Raw genomic sequence first — 19,309 nt, forward strand, 5'->3', positions numbered from 1 at the left:
CTGGGCAGGGGGCGGGCCCCCGCAGCTCGGGTTCGCGCCCCCGCAGCTCAGGTTCGCGTCGCGCCTGCCCGGTTCCGCAGTCTCTCGGTCGCCAAAGTTCAGGGCCGTTGACTGCGAGGTTAGCCGGCGTTGGGTGTTGGCCAGGAAGAGACGGATGGCCAGTGTTACGTCATCTAGCATTTTTGCGCCCACTCCACGCAGTCCCCATCCGATCGGCAGCTGGTCCCCGAGATACGCGGCACCGAGTCTTTAATCGCATTGGACTCCTCGGGCCGCCTGGGCGGTGTGGAGGCGGGGGAGAGAGGCCGCCCTTGGGGATTTTGGCGGGATGTTGCGGGCAGCTCTTTCTCCGGCGCCCTAGCGGCGGCTGGGCTTCACTTCTCCGACCGGCGACAGCCAGTGCCCGTGTCCCTGCCGCGAGGATTGGGAGCGTGAGCTTGTGGGTCCGCCCGCGGGCCTGGAGGGCACGCACGCCGGGGACTCGGCGGTGTCGGCTTGCGGCCGGCTTCAGACGAAGTCGTAGTTGTGCGGGAACCGGTACCTTTGAATGCACAGGCTGCACCTTGTTTTGCGAACTCTGTGGGCGTGTAGGGGCAAGGCAATGGACTGGGTGATGTCTCCCAGTTCATGGTGGTCGTCTCAGTTACGTAGCAGCCGGCTGCACGAAGGCCCCCTACCGGGGCAGACCTCCCGAGCAGCCTGTGGTCGGAAAGCCTCGGCCTTTGCTCATGGAGCTCGGGCTGAGCGCGGGTGCTGGTTCCCTTGAACGCATCGCCCCTTGGTCTGACATCCCCCGCCAAACAGGAGATGCCTGATTCGATTTACTTCACAAGACACTTACACGTGGGTCTCACTGTCCATTTGCTTTGCAATTAACAAGTTTACAATCCCGGCTAAGCCAGAAGAGCCAACGCAGGATCTTCCCGACCGAGCACCCGGGTTTCCCGCCGAGAAGGCTGCCCAATCTCTGCGAGGCCTCAGCCTCACGGTTCTGCGTGCCCGACTCTCGGCGTGCACGCGTTCCCGCGCTTTCTGACGTGAGGGTCAGAGGGCGCGCCGCCGCGCAGGCGCACTGAGCTGAGGCTGCGGCGGCCATGGGGGAGGCGGGCGGCGCTGAGGAGACCTGCCGGGTCAGTGTGGGCGCTGGGCCGCCCGCCGTCCGCGGGCCCGGGCTGTGGCGCCCTCTGCTCCCCCACGCTGAGCCGCACCGGGAGGTGCCCGGGAGGGCCCTGGGCGTCGTCTGCGGACAAAGTGGCCTGGGCCGGGGATGGGGCGGCGACCGCATCCCCGGAAACCGCGCGTGCGGGTCTGGGAGGCTGAGCGGTGGGCGGTGGGCGTGCTCCTGTGCCTCCTGTGTCCCCGCCCGCGAGGCCCTGTCGCCTGTCGCCGGGTGGGGCTTGTTCGGCCTCACGGTTGCCCGGCTGTCACAGCCGCCGCACGTGGGGGTGCCCGAGCGGGGTGGGGTGGGGGGGATGGACTTTGGAGCCGCATCCGGGTTCAGATCCTGCTGGCGTCCCCTGGTCTTGGGGTTCCTGAGAGTCACCTAGCCTGCCTGTGCCCCCGTTTCCCAGCGGGACAGCCTTGAGGGCTGTGGTGAACACGAAGCGCGCTGGCCGGCAAGGGGCTTGGCGCACCCAGTAGGAATCCAGTCAAATTCCTTTTCCTCGTGATTAGCGTGGCGCTGGCGGAGCGTTAAGAAAACGTTGCTGGCGTTTCCCTGGGCTTTCAGCAGTAGGGCCTCGTTTGCGCTTGGAAAACCTGGCTCGTCCCTTGAAGGCTGGGGCTTCACCGCTCTAGCTGTGATGTACATAGTGGAGAGCACGTTAGGTGAAGACGTGCTTTTGAAACAGTTGTGAACCCAGGAGGTGTTAAAGAGGAGGCAAGCTCACTTGGGCTGCTGGTTTTAGTCATCCGAGGACAAGTGTAGTAATCTTAAGGTGTGCTTATTCTTTTAGCATATGGGAACCGAAGAAGAATTTGTTAAAGTCAGAAAGAAGGACCTGGAACGACTGACAACTGAAGTGATGCAAATACGGGACTTCTTACCCAGAATACTAAACGGGGAAGTGCTGGAAAGCTTCCAGAAATTAAAGATTGTAGAAAAAAGTGAGTGTTACTTCATCTGTAGCAGCGTGTGACGGTGACAGCAGTCTGTTTCAGCAGGTTTGCCTTGCGTAGCTGTGAAGTGACTATAAATAAACCTCAAGGTACTGTTATCGTCTTTGTAATTACGTTTGGGAGAGTCTGATAAGGCACAAGGGAGGGAGGTGCCCACGATGAGCAACTTGGCTGTGTGCAAATTTGTGTTGGGGAAAAGGGCTGCCAACTTTCCGAGTATCTGCTACCAGCTCTCCTTTCTCCCCCTTTCATCTTTGGCGGAAGAATTTTATGCTTTATCATTTAAAAGCTCTATTCCAAAAATTAAGTCCTTTTTGTGTCACTTAAGGATCTCGCCATGCAGCAGCCTTGCAGGGGGTCAGATGTGTCTGTAGAGATACTTCTCTCCATGGAGGAACGGGTCAACTTTAGCCCTGATTTAAGTTGCTAGGACTTGTGCATTCAGATTCTGAGATCTGAGCTCAGCCATTGTGTCAGGTATCAGTCTAGGAGCCCTGCTGAGGTTCTTGGAGCTGTTTTGGATTGATTCAGTACTTGCCTGACTGAGGCCGAGTTACTATCAAGTCAGCCTGCAGGGGTTAAGGCTAACTTACCGTTGTGTTTGATCGTTTGCCATCACTGCTTAGCCTCTAGAAGAGGTGTCTCTGGGAGGCCCAGGTCATGTCTTTAGCGCTAGTCCAGGCAAGAAGGTATCTGGACTCAACAGTACAAGTTTCTGGTGTGTGGAAAAGCATCTGGTCAAGGGGGCAGCCATGTCCAGTTGGAGGGGAGAATGCTCATGGTTGCCACGGCTCCCTGCCTGTTTATTCTCTCTTGGAATCCTCAGATCCGCTCTCGGCCCAGTGGGGTGCCCTGCGAGGTGGGCTCCTGCAGGCTGCCAGGGGTGCTCACCGATAGAAGGCGTCAGTGGGCAGAAGGAGTGTGGGGTGTTTCCTCCCGCTTCCTCCACAGCTGTGACTCGCACCCGGGAGCCACCCGCAGCTCTCACCGGGCTCCAGGAGCGCTGTTTCCCCCCCTTGTTCTTTCAGCTGGAGGGCTGCTGCTAGTCCCTGGGTGCCTTCCCATCCCTTTTGGGTCTCTGACCCCTGCTGTCCCCCCTGTAAGTAGTCCTTTCCATAAAGGCCACACCGGGGTTCCCTTGTTTCCCGCTGGGACGCTGCCAGGTGTGCCCTCTGTCACTGGTTACCATAGCCCCAGGTCGTTGTCTTCTTAATTTTCTTAGTCCTGATCTCGTGCTCATTTCGGGAAGGAAAGTGCTGATCAGCAGCTGAATATGTCAGCCTGCTGGGTAGTTGTATTTCTCACTGAAAATTAATGAACTGGCATTCTGAAGAATACGTCAGGGTCTTCTCATGAGTTGGTGAGCGCAAGTCAATTTTTGGAGATTAGTCCTCTGTCAGAATCAGGCTGGTGGTTACAAACACGAGGCCCACAAATGAGTCCATGGCGACTTGATCAAAGTTAGGCTTTAGGAGATCTTGCCTCACAGCCCTTGGTCTTCCCAGCCACACCATCACCTCTTTTCCATTGATCTTCTCGGTCTGCTTTGCTGAGTCAGCCTTCTTTGCAGCAGCCTTTCAGCTCGTGGAGGTGCTCGAGGCTCAGGCGTAGGCCCCCTTGTCTCCTCACTCCGTGGCCTCTCCGTGGGCAACCTCGGCACACACATAGCTTTAGTTGCCATCTTGATACCAGTGTCTCATAGGTTTTTATCTAGCCTGACTTCTCCAGGCTCAGGGCCCTGTATCTAACTCCTACTTGGCATTTCTTCTCACTTGTTTCACATTCATTTCAAATTCTAAGTGTTTGGGGCTTCCCTGTTGGCGCAGTGGTTGAGAGTCCGCCTGCTGATGCAGGGGACACGGGTTCGTGCCCCGGTCCGGGAAGATCCCACATGCCGCGGAGCGGCTGGGCCCGTGAGTCATGGCCGCTGAGCCTGCGTCCGGAGCCTGTGCTCTGCAATGGGAGAGGCCACAACAGTGAGAGGCCCGTGTACCGCAAAAAAAAAAAAAATCTAAGTGTTTGTCTTAGTGTTATCAGCCTGCAGCCATCAGGAAGGACCTGTATTCTGACAAGGGCAGATTATTGGCTCGTTGCAGTGAGGGAGACCACACACCAGAGGGACTGTGGGCATTTTGCCAACAAAGGAAAGGACAGAGTTGCCGTAGGATTTGAGGCAGGGCCGAGTTTAGGTAGAGTGCACGTGGAGCTGTGATTTCATGGGCTCCAAGCAGAGTGGGTCTGTGTGTGAAGGGGTCAGCATCAGGTCTCACTGCAGTGGCCCCAGGTCCTGCTTCATTGAAAACTACAAAATTTAGGTAGATGGTGGTACATCAGGTCTAGAAATCCTTTATTTGAAGCTCTGCAGCTAGCTGGCTATCAAGGCTCTGCTCTGTGTCACAGTGACTGCAACCCTGCAGGCGAGAGTGGGTGTTTCCTCCTCCTTACTAGTATAATTCCAAACAGCACAATTTCTGATAGTCTAGGATTTTAAAGAGTAAACTCTCTCTGAACAAGAAATCAGTAGCCACTGAAAGAAGGGTTCATCATGACACTTTACTCTTGCAGTGTGTCCTTGGGAGAAAAGCTGTTTCCTGTTAACTTGGCAGCCAGCTTTCTGTGTCTGTTATCCCAGCCTAGCAAATTGCAGGACAGATTTTCACTTTCTCAGAGCAGGCGAATTTTACTTTCTCGCGTCTGACTCATGCTATCCCGCCCCTACCCCACTGGACACCAGGCTTTCCCAGCCTCCCCAGGGCACCACCATCCAGACAGAGACCTGGGATCCTCCTTGTTGCCCACCTCTCCTCTCACTGTTCTCTCCCCTTCCAGCCCCGGCCTGTCTCCCCGTAAGTCCTGTACGTTTCCCCGCATCGATGCATCCACCACCTCCATCGCCACTGCCTCCACCGAGTCCAGGCCCCTGTCACTGTGCCTGAATCTCTGCTCCTGATAGCATTATCTCATTGCCACTTGCCAGTCCACTTTGTATACTGTAGCCTGAGTAATTTTTAACAATTCAGTCTGATTATGTCATTCCCCTGCTTAAGTCAGTTTTCAGTGGCTTCTCTTTGCTCTTAGGATAAAGACCAAAAAACAAACAAAACCCTGACCCAAACCCCCTACCACCCCAAACCTTAAAACTGTACCGTGGCTTGAAAGGATTTGTATTATTGGACTTAGCCTCCGGCCCAGACTCATTTCCTTATCTGACTGCCTAGACAAGATTTGTCTTCCTGTTGGATGTTGTCATAGCATCCTGTACTTTTCCTTCAGACAGAATGGTTTTAGTCCCATCTTACAGTATAAATTGGTGGAAGGGCAGGGTCTCCCGTTATATTCTCTGTGCCTGGCTGAGTATTTGGTCCTAAGGGACCACCCAGCCTCCCGTTCCTGCACGCTCTTTTTTTAAATTTGCAGTGGTATCTCGTGAGGCTGGTGTGTGCTGCAGGTCACCGGGTGTGTAGGAAGGGAGGGTCGAAGTGGACTGGAGTGCTTGTGGCCGGCTTCACTGTGAACCTTGAACACGAGCTGGCCCTTGAAGACTTCTGCTTCTCTGGTCTGAGGCCTGGCCTAGAAGGTGGCCTCCTAAGAGGCGTCTTTCACTTAATTTTGGCTCTTGAATTCTTTTTTTTTTTTTCTTTTTTTGGCTGCACTGCGCAGCTTGTGGGATCTTAATTCCCAGACCAGGGATCGAACCTAGGCCCTTGGCAGTGAAAGTGCGGAGTCCTAACCACTGGGCCGCCAGGGAATTCCTTGGCTCTTACCACTCAGGTGACATGAAAGAAAACAAAAATCACCCCCCTCCGCCCCTTTATCTCTTTGTGAGGACTAGGTCTGATGGCCCTTCCTCGGCCTTCCCAAGGGCCTGTCTTCCCAGAGGGATCACATGAGCCATCGCTTTGAAAAGGGGTCCCTTAGAGTCAATCCAAGAATCGCACGGTGGCAGCGAGCTGTCTGACATGTGGGTTCATCCACCCTCTCGCTGGCCTGTGGTCCAGGACAGTTCTTGGCTTTGACCAGTGTCAGAGTTGCTGTGTGCCTCCCGTCTAAAGCAATGAGAAAGGGCAACGTAGGAGTGGATGCAGGCAGGGAGGAGGGAGAGGGAAGCCACACACCTGACTTTGGAGCAAGTTTCTCTAGGAGAATAGGTGTGGATCTTTGGATGGTTTGGATGGGCTCAGGCTGCACAAGCCAACCAGAGGGCTTAGGGTGGTGTGATGGGTGTCAGGTCGTGAATGGGACTTAATTCTGCCTCTAGCACGGTAACTGAGTTTCTTTTGGGAAACTGGGCAGTAGGTGGTGGAGTTCGGAATAATCCTACAAGGGTGTTGCCTGAGAATCTTTGGGGAATAGATGAGCATTGAGGGCAGAGGCGTGATTTATTAGAAGGGAAGTGGGACGATGTTTTAGGCTAGGGTAAGGCATGTGTGAAAGTCACAGATGGGAGTGAGCAGGATTGTTCGTGGGTTAACCGGCTAGCTTCTCTGCTTGACATGTGGAGCAGAGATCGGGGTATAGCAGATGTCAGTAAATGTGAGCAGTTTAAGGAAGGCAGAGTAACCACGGATTATTGTTTTAACTTCGAAAGCAGAGGCCGTTGGAAACTAGCACATGGAAATGACTTCAAAATAGTGATGAAAATGACATTTTCAGGGGAATGATTTTTGCATCTAAGTTAGGATAGGTTGAGGACTTGGTTGGAAGGTGAAGAAAAATTAATGGTAAAGTGCTCATCAAGGAAGGTCTGGACTTGACGTTAGAGTGTGGACTGTGGCTGCATGGATGGAGTGGACAGGACGTGAGAAGAAATGGTTGGTCTGGTTAGGCTCCGTAGGTGGGCGCAGAGCTCAGCGGGGGGATACGGGGATGCAGGAGTGGTCTGTGCACTGCTGCTGTGGGCCGTCTCCGCTGTTTCCCTGTCTAGAACGAGGACAGCCGCGCTTGCCTCACTGGAGGCAAAGCTGTACTTTGGGGGGTGGGGTGGGGTCAGCACTCATAACTCCCGTGTTGTTCAGGGCTCAACTGTACTCAGTAAAAGTTAGCTCACCCCCCTTTTCTGTCATTCCTTCTGGTGCACATTCTTCCAACAGTGAAGGAGGTATTACTACATCAGCGCATGGCACAAATTTGTTTTAAACTGGGAGAATCCTGCTTTTTTTAAAAAAGTAAAATTTTATATAGTATATGGTTGTTCAATATGTAAAATAAATGAATGTTGTATTTCCTGCATAATTATTTTAAAAATTCAGTTTTATAACATTTACTTTTAAAATCAGTGGGTACAATGAAGGGTTTTTTTTAGAATTTATTTATTTATTTTTGGCTGTGTTGGGTCTTCGTTGCTGCATGCAGGCTTTTTCTAGTTGCGGCGAGCGGGGGCTACCCTTCATTGGGGTGCGCGGGCTTCTCATTGTGGTGGCTTCTCTTGTTGCGGAGCACGGGCTCTAGGCGTGCGGGCTTCAGTAGTTGTGGCACACGGGCTCAGTAGTTGTGGCACACGGGCTGTAGAGCACAGGCTCAGTAATTGTGGCGCACGGGCTTAGTTGCTCCGCGGCATATGGGATCTTCCCGGACCAGGGCTCGAACCCGTGTCCCCTGCATTGGCAGGCGGATTCTTAGCCACTGTGCCACCAGGGAAGTCCCCAATGAAGGTGTTTTGATGAAAACAAAAATTTAATGTTAGACATTTTGGAAGACGGTTGCAGTACCATCCTCAGTGTCCAGTTTCTATTTTTAATTGTGGTTGTTAAGTAGCAAGAAAAAGACAAATCCCAGAGATAAGGAATTGCAAATGAGAAATGTTTTAAACAGCTCACCTTGTAACATGAGGACAGTTTTCAATTAAACTGATCTTGAAGCTTGAAATCAGAGGGTAGATATTTTTGTTTCACAACTAAGTCACCAAGTCTAAGAATTTCTTGCCTTTCTTGGTAGGTGTTCATTTTGGAGAGAGATGATGGAAAAGTCACTCAGCCTGTTTAAATTTTCATTGTCTTATAGAAGACACTTTCCAAATGAATTATGTTGCATTTGAGATGTTAAATGATATAATTTGAAAACAACTTGCCACCTTACTGGCAGTCTGTCAGATATTCACTCAGAGTCTCAGAGGCGTTGGAATTATTTAATTTTACGTGTTGACGCCAAACATAAACTACAGTGTCATTACTGACATTTTAAAATTTGCAACATTAGTTTTAACTTAAAATGTTTGTTTAAATAAATATATTTAAATGTTAGTAGAGTGCATATCAGCAATGAATGCAAAGAAGTGCAGCCATGATATACTGGAGAGATATTTGACTAGGTTTTTAGCAGAGAGAAGAAGTTACTTTGTGTAATTTGAAATCTGTACAGCAGCACCTTACCTCTGTGAGCATAGTCCAGTAGAACCTTCTGTGGTGATGAAGGTGTTGTATGATCTATGCTGTCTACGTCTGTTTTAAAAATAGCCACTAGCGGGCTTCCCTGGTAGCGCAGTGGTTGAGAGTCCACCTGCCGATGCAGGGGACACGGCTTCATGCCCCGGTCCGGGAAGATCCCACATGCTGCGGAGTGGCTGGGCCTGTGAGCCGTGGCCGCTGAGCCTGCGCGTCCGGAGCCTGTGCTCCGCAATGGGAGAGGCCACAACAGTGAGAGGCCCGCGTACCACAAAAACTAACTAAATAAATAAATAAAAATAGCCACTAGCCATCTGTGCCAACTGACCCAATGCCATTTATTGAAAGGGCAGTCTTTCCCTCCTGTGCTACAGTGTCTTTTGTCGTAGTAGCTAGTTTTATGTGGGTCTGATTCCCAATTCTTTATTAGCTCTGTTATTTACTTTAAAATTATTTTTAAATACTAGTATTTATTAGTTTTTGTGTTGATTTTCTACTAGATTGTTGTTTATTCTAGCTCCCTGATGAAACTCTCTTGTTGTCTATTTCTGGAACATATCAGTCACAGTTATTTCAGAGTCTGAGTCTGATAAATCCATTGTCTGGATCACCTGTTGATCTGCTTGTATTGTCTGTTTTTCCTGTTGGTAGTTCTGGTAATTTTTTTTATTGATTAATGGATTTTAAAGAGTGAAGTGTGTAGAGTCTCTGGATTTGATATTTTTCTCCAGCAAGGACTTTTTCCCCCAGCTTCTCTCAGTCAGTTAGAATGGAGTCAGAGTAGTTCACCTAAATCCAGTTAGGCATTGAGCTGGTTCACGGCTGGTTTCAGTCTGAGTTCGAGCTGGCCTGTGTCTAGTTCATTCTCCCTCTTAGGGTTTTAGCTCTTCAGGGGGGTCTAACTGAGAGCTTGAGTCCTTTCCCAGAGTCCTTCCATCTAGGTGGACCCTGCCTGACCTTCAGTTCTTTTCTCTTTTTTTAAATATTTATTTATTTGGCTGCACCAGGTCTTAGTTGCAGTGTGCGTACTCTCAGTTGCGGCATGCATGTGGGATCTAGTTCCCCGACCACGGATCAAACGCAGGCCCCCTGCACTGGGAGCGCAGAGTCTTACCCGCTGGAGCACCAGGGAAGTGCGCTGACCTTCCGTTCTGACCTCTCCAGCGCCATGAGGTTGATGACAGCTCTGCCTGGCCTCCTGGCCTCTCTCCACTCACCGCCCGCCCGCCTCCCTCTGCAGCCCCTCTGCGCTTTCCCTGTGCTTCCATCTCCTCCAGGATCATGGCCTGCCCTAGGTCTCGGCTGCCTAGTAGCTCTGTACTCCGTGGTGAGATGCTCTGCTTAGCTCTGCTGCCTCTTTGCCTGTGCTGCTTTTGAATATGCAGATGCCTTGGGGAAGAGTGGGCTGGGAAGTTGGGCTTGCTCACTTCAGTGCAGCTCCCTCTTCTCTAGGTCTCGGCTCTCAAGGCCTACGTGATTTGGTAACTCTCAGATACTTTGAAACAACTTTTTTCTGGTTTGTTCAAATTCTGCTTTCCTACTTGTTCTTGGGGGGGAGGATTGATCTGCTGCATCACCATGCTAGCTGGAAATGGTTCTTCCATGTATGTTGTTATGATTTTTAAATTGTTAAAAATGTATTGTGATGTCATACAGACAGCACAGGCAATGGAGATGTTCCAAATTAATGGAGACTAAAGACCCATGACAGTTAAATGCAATACCTGATCCTAGACTAGATGCTGTACCTTGAAGGAAGGAAATGCTGTAAAGGGCAATTTTAGATCATTTGACAAAATTCTAACGTCTGTGGTAGATTAGGTAGAGGTATGTTAATTTTTCTCAAGTTGACATCTGTGTATACTGGGTAACTAAGACATTATCCCTATTCTTGGAAAATGTTCACTGAAGTATTTAGAAGTAAAGGACCATGATATATGTAACTTACTCTAAACTGGCTGAAAAAATGTACTGTGTGTATGCTTGTGTATGGTCCAAATGATGAGCAAATGTGGTGAAGTGTTAACAGTATGTAAGTGTGGGTAAAGGGTATGTGGGTATTCGTTGTATTATTTTTATTCATGCAACATTTTGTAAGTTTGAAATTATTTCCAAATAAAACAGCGAAAAACATATTGTAAAATGGAAATACTAATTAAATGTTTACAGAACCATAAGCATCCCTGAGGCACTTGGGTTCTTAGCAGTGGGGTTTGAAAAGCACTGCACTAAGTGATTTCTAAAACATTTGTGGGGTGTTCTGAGATTAATTGCCCAGGAGTTTGATATTAATGAGAAGAGAGGGGGATCTCTGTTTCAACTCAGAGAAGAATTATTCTGGCCCATAGAAATATGAGCTAGGGACTTCCCTGGCAGTCCAGTGGTTAGGACTCCGCGCTTTCACTACTGAGGACGCGGGTTCAATCCCTGGTCGGGGAACTAAGATCCCACAAGCTGCGTGGTACAGCCACCAAAAAAAAAGGAAAAAGAAGAAATATGAACTAGACAGAGAATTATTAGAGAGTGGGATAATCATTAAAGAGTGAGTGCCAAGAAGATATTATTTAATTTGACCAAAGGTTTATTGTGGCCCATATGAGGTAATAAATACCGGAGTGTATCAAGTCCAGCTCCTGGCAGGAAACAGAAAGGGTAAACAGAGCATATCATGAAGCGATGACAGACCAAGGTGGGCAGGGTTTGGGGAACCAGCACAAGGGAGGCGAAGGCCCAGAACCTGGAAGAGTGGGGCGCTGTGGCCTCCCAGCGAGCGGCCAGACTGGCAGGAGGGTGGGTGCTGGGCAGGACCATGCCTCAGCTCAGAGGAGGAAACCACTGCTGCTTGAACCTGGCAGGGGTAATGCAGTGGGTAAGTCGATGTCCCACCCTGCCTCCTGTCCTTGTTTCCTGTGGGGACCCACTGTTCAAATCCAGCAGGCAGGGGAGCCGGTCGCTGTGGAGGTTGGGTTCAGCCTTTTACCCCTCGGGACAGAGCAGGTTGGAGAGTGGATCTGAAGGGCGCGTGGAGACTGTCCAGAATGCAGGGGACTGGGAAGGGAGAAGATGGACTGCTGTTTGGGGCTTAGTGGACTGAGGAGCAGAAAGGTAGCCAAGGTGGAGGGTGGAGACGTGTGTTACTTGGACAGATCACTATCGACCACCCAGTTGTTAACATTGTATTTTATGTCAGTGAATGAAAAGCAGAAGTCCCTGACTCTTTGGTTTGGGAAATAACTTTAACAGTATTCGTTTGAGTTCAGCAAGGTTGATCTTAGTTTTCTGCGATAGAACTCAGTTGAAAGTCAATCAGGTAGGTATTCACTGTATGCCTGGTGTGTGTCAAGCTCTGCTAGGTGATGTGGGGATATAAAAAGGATAAGATCAGATCCTTTGCCGTGATAATTCCCGGGCAGACTGAGGAGCTGCAACGTGGAGGTGTGAAAAGGTAGAGCCAAGTACGTGGCGGTGCCAGCGCAGGACAGATTCCTATTAGTCACACGTTTCCTTCCTCTTCTGAGAGTGCTCCGGTGGCCTTTACGTTAGAAAAACAAGCAGATTTTTGGCAGCGCAGGAAAAAAAAATTTCTATTTCCATATTCTGGTTCCAACTCTCCTCCCCCACTCCCTTTGGTTTGTTTTAAAAATTTGACAGCTAATTAAAGTGTCGTTTGGCTGGAAATGCATTTAAACTCTTTAACTGAGGGTTTTTTTTTGTGTTTAAATGAATCCCGGAATATTCTCATCTTTTCACTTTTTCAACTTACATTTTTTGACAGGCCGATTAAGTTAAAATGAGGTCTTTAGGGTGGGCCCTAATCCAGTATGACTGGTATCCTTCTTCAAAGAGGGAATTTGGACACAGAGACAGAAGTACACGGAGGGAAGATAATGTGAAGAGACAGGGAGGAGGCCAGACAAAGGCAGAGGCAGGTTGGGGTTACACTGCCGCAAGCCCAGGGACGTCTGGGGCCACCAGAAGGTGGAAGAGACGGGAAAGGATCCTTCATCCACAGATTTCAGAGGGAGCGTGTCCTTGCCAACAGCTTGATTTCAAACTGTAGCCTCCAGAATGATGAGAGAATACATTTCTGTTCTAAGCCACCCAGTCTGTGGTACTTTGTTATGGCAGATCTAGGAAACTAACATACCCTCCAAGTCTCAGCTCATAGTAAAGATGGATTCCATCAGTAGCTAATTCTGAATTCTTTTCTAAACCTATTAGTGAGAAGAATGTAAAAGTTGATGGCTATGAAAAAGCCCTTAGTTTGGATTTGAGACTCTTTACTGAGCTATTTTGATTAAAAACATATTTTTTTCTTATTACATGAAATATCTGATAATTTATTAAATATTACAATTAATAATGTACTATAAACATGCCAGGTGGTAAAGGGTAGGAGAAATCGATCCCTTTTTTTATAGTTTAAGTTTCTTCAGCTGGGTTTTAGTCACCCCGCTTTTCATTTATGGCTCTCTCTACCCGTCCCGTGAATAAGTTGATAGTCATTCTCATGTTATTAAAGCTATCAAAAAAGGATTCTAAGTTTCAGAAGATATATAGATGTTGAACTGACCTGTGATTTAGGTTGTTTCTATATACTGATAGTCTGTCTAGGCCACCCTTTTACTCAGTTAGATTTCTCCTTCGTTTTGAATGCCAAAGCGTAGCAGTTGAACTACAGTCTAGGCTGGGTGGCAGCCTCTTCCTCGTTCTAATACTGAGGCTGGGTAAAGTAATGTCTTGACCATGTATAATGTACTGCATAGGTATTATTTCTGTCCCTGATTTTTAAAACAAATTGCAAAAGCAATATATCCTCTTGTAGAAGAATAAGACATACAATCAAAATAGCTGAGTTATTTTCTTTATCCAAGTGTTAGCTGGACTGTATAAAGAAGTGAAATTCATTTACGTGACAAGTATTTATAAAGTGCCTGCTCGGTGCCGTGTACTGTTCTAGGCTCGTGAGATGCATCAGAACACGTGAAGATCCCTGCCCTCATGCTTTAGGCGGCAGGCATGCCGTGTGGGCCAAGTTGAAAATGCAGGGAGGTGGCAGCAGTGCTCCCTTCTCGCCACAAGGCGGTGGCCTTGTACAGCACAAAGCCACCACCTGCCTCCTGGAGAGCCTGGGGTGGGTGGGTTGACACCCCTGATACTGCCTTTGAATTCTGGGGGGTAGAGTGGGATGGTTTAACCCCGTCCCTTTGTTATGTTAACTTACAGTGAGGTCATAAGCAGCTATATAGAGTGAGAGATTATGAAATTACCATAGCGAGTCTTTTGGGTGGTCATAATTAATTCCTACATATTTTTACACGTGAGCCATGTTATTTCCTGTCTTCTTTACCATGTTTGAGTAATATACAGTTTAGTAATAGAAGAAAAAAATTAAAAATTAACTGCAAAGAAAAAGTTTTATGCCACCAATGATTTTATCTCAGTTTTTGTTCATTTTGTTTCTTTTTGTCTGTGACCATTTGCAGTTCACATTTCACTCATAAGTTTAACATCGTTACAAAAGGCAGATACGTATTTTTCAGAGTATAGCACTTGATTGGTATAGTTGGTGTCTTGGGTGGCCAGGATTAGTGGGACAAAATTAAGAATTCCAGTGAAAGTCATGTTGTGGCATAATACGTCCCACCCCAGTTTCTAAGAAGCTCGTTTTAAGAGAAGCTTGGCCAGCTGTTTCACAATCGTTAAGTGCATATTTAGCTTTAGGTTTTAATCTCCCTTCTAGGGCATAGGGTCTCTAGAAAATGTAGGCCTCCCTTTATTTTTCCAGAGCTTTTGGAATGCCTGCATTGTTCTTGGCACTGATCCCACCCCCCACCCCCACCGCCAGTGTCTCGTCTGGGCTTTCCTTGCTGTCCCAGACCCCTAGGTCATAAAGCCACACCCCTCCTCTTTTGTCCGTTGGCGGAAGTGTCTGGGAGCCACTTCTCTAGGGTGGAGCGATGCTCCATTTTCCAGCATCTGCCCTATGAGGCGCTCTCAGGGCAGGCTGCCTTGTGCTGCCCTCCATTTTTCCCGCTAGTTTACATCCCTAGGGCTGGGCTCCGTTGTTTGCTTTGCGGGCTGTGTGTTGATCTCATTTTGTTGGTGGTGAGAGATGTGGCTGTTGCCCTGAAGCAGTCACTCTCAAAGTCTGTTCCCAGGCCAGCAGTATCAACCTCACTGGGAACTTGTCAGAAATGCAGATCCTCAGGCCTACTTCAGAGGCAGAAACTGAGGATGGGGCCCGGCAGGCTGTGCCTGGACAAGCCTTCCAGGGGATTCTGATGCACAGTAAAGTTTGAGAATCAGTGTCCGCAAGCAGCGCTACTTTAATTGAGAAGTTACACCAGTAGCTCTGAGCACAAGCCCCCGCTCAAATCTTGGTATATGTTAGCATTAAAACGGATGATATCTTAGTCCTTGAAGTCAAGGCACTTAAAACTTTAAAGCACCTGTTTCTTTGCTTTTTGAATGTCAGTATTTCTGTAGCATAATATTTTTTATTTAGAGTTGACAATACGGTTGATTTCAGAGTTATTAACACGGATGTCTTTTGGGATTTTTGTTGGCCCTCTGAGTCATCACCTGAACGAATGTGGTAGAGAGGAAGCGTTCCCTACCTCCCGTCTTTCACTGTGGCCACCTCTTGTCTCCATTGCCGCTGCTTTCACTTCTCCATTGACTGCGGCAGCAGCTGTTCCTGGGCAGTCAGTCTGCCCGTGGTGAGACGAGCTTTGTGAATCAGCCCGGCTGGCACCGTCTCCTCACTGAGCTGCCTTCTGCTTTTTATGGAGCAGATACAAGTCTGTGCCATGAGACAGTCGGGCTGCTCAGCCCTGCCTTCAATCCTTTAAATAACACGCTTTCTTAAAACCTTGAGTGCAAGTCTGGCAGTAAAATGAAGTCTCAGAAACAGAAAACAGAAAACAAAAAGGTGCTTTCTGCCATGGGCAAAAAACGGACAAAAACTTAAAAAGCAGGACTGTTAGAACATTGGTTATTCAGGGACTGGTTATGTGAATAACCCTACCTAAGAGATGAGGTTTTCCTAAGAGAAGATTAAGCAAAATGGAGGCTCAGAGAGATTAGTGATTTGAAATACTGAATATTCTTCTGTCTCTTCTAGATCTGGAAAGGAAAGAGCAAGAGTTAGAGCAGCTGAGAATGGATTGTGAGCACTTCAAAGCCCGCCTGGAGTCTGTGCAAGAGGACAGCGTGAGCGAGAAGAAGGTGCGCCGCTCACAGGGTCCCTGCGAAGTGCCGGCGCCGCGGCCGTGACCGCAGAGTGGCGCCGGCCACAGCCCAGCCCGCAAGCCTCAAGACGCTGCATTTGCACATGTATTTATTCTGAACGGGCTGGAAAATAGTTGAGCGTTTGGATTTTACAACCATTTAATGTGGGGGATTATTTACTTGGTGCCTTTTGGTAGCCACTTACTGTTAATTCAGTGTTTAAAAGTCCGATCCAAGTTATTAAAACTCATAATAATCTTGAAAAAATCATGCATACAATGATTTATAATCAGAGATAGATATATTAAATAGAAGTATGTGTAATTAACTTCACACATCATTTCCTGATATTTTAGAAAAAACAGTTATATTTCATTTTAATATTTGGGGAGACTAACAATATTTCTTGAAAATTATACATTTTTTTGCATGGAATAAGTTATTTCCTCTTCTATAAAACTAGAACTCTTCTGCCACTTCTGTTGAAATTCGGAGCTTGAATTTTTATTTTTGAATAGTAAAGGAGTAATAGTACTAGTGACAGAAGCCAGGATGTGTTGTTAACTGTGTGCTGGCATGTGGTCAGCAGCTGTCCATGCATCTCACTTGTTTCTCCCAGCACAGCTGGATCAGCAGGTGCTGTTAACCTGCCGGAGTGAGAGGAGGCTGGTCCCAGGCCCCACTGCCATGTGCTAAGCTTTGTGTCACACTGCCTCCTTGTGTGGAGGAGTTCTGAAGGTTTGTGGCTGCAGTGGAGGTTTTCCAAAACCGATGGATTTTGTATAGCCTTTATTTTTCCCCCACGTATATGTTAATTGTTTATTTATCAAGAAAAACTATTCCTTAACCCAGATATTCATAGTTCTTAGTTTCATAGTTTAGGAACACAGGTAAGTGACAAACTGCCGTGGAAATCAACCCAAAGACATTCTTTACATTCCAAAATCATTTTGCACTCTGAAAGACAGTAGCTTTCCTCATCGCCGCAAAATCTTCTATGGAATCATAAGTTCTGTAGAAACCTGCATATGCCTTCTTCCTTGGTTCAGCCACAGCAAACTTATAGAAAGCTGCAGCTCCCAGAGACACAGTGAATGCTCCAGCAATATGAAATTGCCGACACTTGGCCAGAAGGCCATGCATCTGAGGTTTCATCAAAGAACTGGAAGCCACGGTAGTTTTTCTCCTTGAAAAAGATGGCTCAACAACATCTTTCCAGACGGATGGAGAAATGGACTGTATAGACTTTAATACTGAGCACGTAGAGAAGACCAGGGAAAGAGTTTTAGTCTCAAAACTGAGTTAGGTTGAGTGTCACACATTGAAAGCTGAAATTCTAGCTCAGTCATGTTCTGTTCAGATCATGATACACTAAGGTGGACGCATGGTTAATTTGTCTGGACCTAAAAGTTTCATTGTCTGAGGGAAGTTGACCAGCAGGCAAGAAGGAATTTGATAAATGGGAACAATGCAATCCATTGGTTCTGTACTCCTTAAAATACCAAGACATCCTTGTTAAGGTTGAAGCCCAAATTGGGCAGAATCTTAGACTTCCTATATTTTAAATTGATAAGCATAGGAGAAAATGCATGTTTGGCTGGCATTTTAGATGTAATGCTTAAAAATAAGCCACTCAGGGAAGGTGCCAGAATCGAGGAGGGAATGGCTGTGGTGAAGTAGCGTCAGACCATCAGCATGTTATTGCCCAGACACTTCGACCTTGGTTCAGATGTGGGAATATTTTAGGTTAAACCATTACCTATTTCCAGTTAAGTCTCCTGCTTAATAGTCCCGCCGATTTAATACAGGTTGGAGCCCCTGCAAGTTTGCTGTGACAAGGCCCTGTCTCTTCCTGCTGTAGGGAACTGGCAGTTCCCTTTCCTGTGGCCTTTTCTGCCCAGGTCTGTACAGATCGTGAGGCTGGACTCTGGAAGCTTATTTTAGAGTTGAGGAACTAGGAAAGAATCCAGGGCTAGATACTAAATTACAGTATTGCTAGTAAGTACTTCAGTTGGGGTAAAAGTCATTAAGGAGAAGGCAGACATCACTGAATCCAGCATGTAAGGAAAGATCAGAAAACAAAGTGTGGACTCAAAGTTGTAAAGGAGATGCTGGGTGAGAAGCAGCGCCTAACCTTCTAGAGGCTCGTCACTGGGACAAGAAAAGCTTGGTTCGTGCCCTCCGTTGAGGTGTTTCCTCAGTGACAGTCTAATGGGGTCAATTTGGGCCTAGTTGGGCCTTGTTGTGATCTGAGGGGTGGGCCGGGAGAGTCCTGGCAATAGCAGCCTTTGAACTCAAGAGAAGAAAGCGCCAGTGAAGCTGTTGGAGGATGTCTGAGTTACTATCGAAGGGCTGTGCTGCTGCTGTAGGGTTAGCTGAGGCCTTCCGCAGCGTCTCTGCTGCCACAGCATTTAGTGCCTGGCCTGCTTCCCCGTGCGCGTGGACTTGTTTCAGACAACGGGCAGAGTCACAGCGCTCTCTCTAAGGAGCCATGTTTCCCCGGCTTACCTATGGCTTCATCCTCTCTGTGTGTTTTCTTAGGGCAGCATCTTTCATAGTCAGTAAACTAACTTAAATATGGACTGCTATTTTTTCATTATCTTTATTTCTAATTTGTTAGGAAAGAGTTGCTTTTGTGATGATAAATGGGAAGTTGTTGCAAACATTGTATATTATTTCAGGAAAGTTTTTAAAGAAAAATTAACTGATAGGATAGTTCAGTTATCATAATCAGAAGTGAACTACACAAAGATTTTAAAGGAATCTTTAAAATTTTGTGCTTGCTACCCTGTTATGTATGAGTATTCGCTTTAGGTAAATATATCAGAGTTTGATTATTGTTTCTTTTTAAAATACAGCTTTATTGAGGTGTATTTTGTATACCATAAAATTCATCTGTTGTAAAAGTCTAGTTTGATAATTTTTAGTAGATTTATGCAGTTGTACAACTGTCACCTGAACCAGTTTGTGTTTTAGTTAAGACAGTTTTTGAAATAATTATAGATTCACAGAAAGTTGCAGAAAGTCCAGGGAAGCCCAATACCCTTTACCCAGTTTCCTCCAGTGGTAAATAGCTTTCACAGCTACAGTTTAGGGAGACCAGGAGACTGACATCGGTGCCATCCACAGTGCTTGTGCAGGTTTCACCAGTTTTACCTAGACTTGTTTGAAGTTCACCAGTTTTGCCTGCACTTGCTTACGTGTGTGAGCATAGTTCTGTGCAGTTTTATCACGTGTAGATTCATGAACTCACCTCCGCGCTCAACATACAGCACCGTTGCATCACCACAGAGACCCCGTCGCGCTACCCCGGTGCACCCATGCCCAGCCGCTTCCCCACGCCTGCCTCCTGGCAGCCACTGATGTATACAGTTGCCGCACGGTATCTGTCTAATTCTCTTATTTCAAGAATGCCATAGAAATGGGCTAATTCAGCCCATAACCTTTTGATGCTGACTCTTTGCACTCAGATCCTTCCAAGCTGTTGCATGTATTAATGGTTTGCTTCTTTTGATCGCTGCACAGCATCCCAGGGTATGGAAATATCACAGTTTAAATAGTCTCCCATTGAAGGACAT

At 47.6% G+C, this 19,309-nt stretch overlaps 1 protein-coding gene across 5 annotated transcripts in view; it reads left to right on the forward strand.

Annotated features, from left to right (window-relative positions):
- Positions 1-33: 33 nt before the first annotated feature.
- HSF2BP (heat shock transcription factor 2 binding protein) overlaps positions 34-19,309 on the forward strand; it is an 83,309-nt gene continuing 64,033 nt past the window's right edge. The window contains exons 1-3 of one of the 5 annotated variants that reach the window (XM_027084389.1): positions 34-1,130; positions 1,956-2,106; positions 15,625-15,728. In XM_027084389.1, the coding sequence (XP_026940190.1) occupies positions 1,095-1,130; positions 1,956-2,106; positions 15,625-15,728 (291 nt within the window). In that variant the 5' untranslated portion in view covers positions 34-1,094. Of the gene's footprint in view, positions 1,131-1,955; positions 2,107-10,154; positions 10,326-15,624; positions 15,729-19,309 lie in introns of those variants that run through there. The other 4 variants (XM_027084530.1, XM_027084444.1, XM_027084626.1 and 1 more) reach the window with 4 other exon arrangements.

The sequence above is a fragment of the Aethalodelphis obliquidens genome, unplaced genomic scaffold (assembly GCF_003676395.1).
Source record: "Aethalodelphis obliquidens isolate GAN/ISIS:26980383/991018 unplaced genomic scaffold, ASM367639v1 scaffold1, whole genome shotgun sequence".
NCBI classification, from domain to species: Eukaryota; Metazoa; Chordata; class Mammalia; order Artiodactyla; family Delphinidae; genus Aethalodelphis; species Aethalodelphis obliquidens.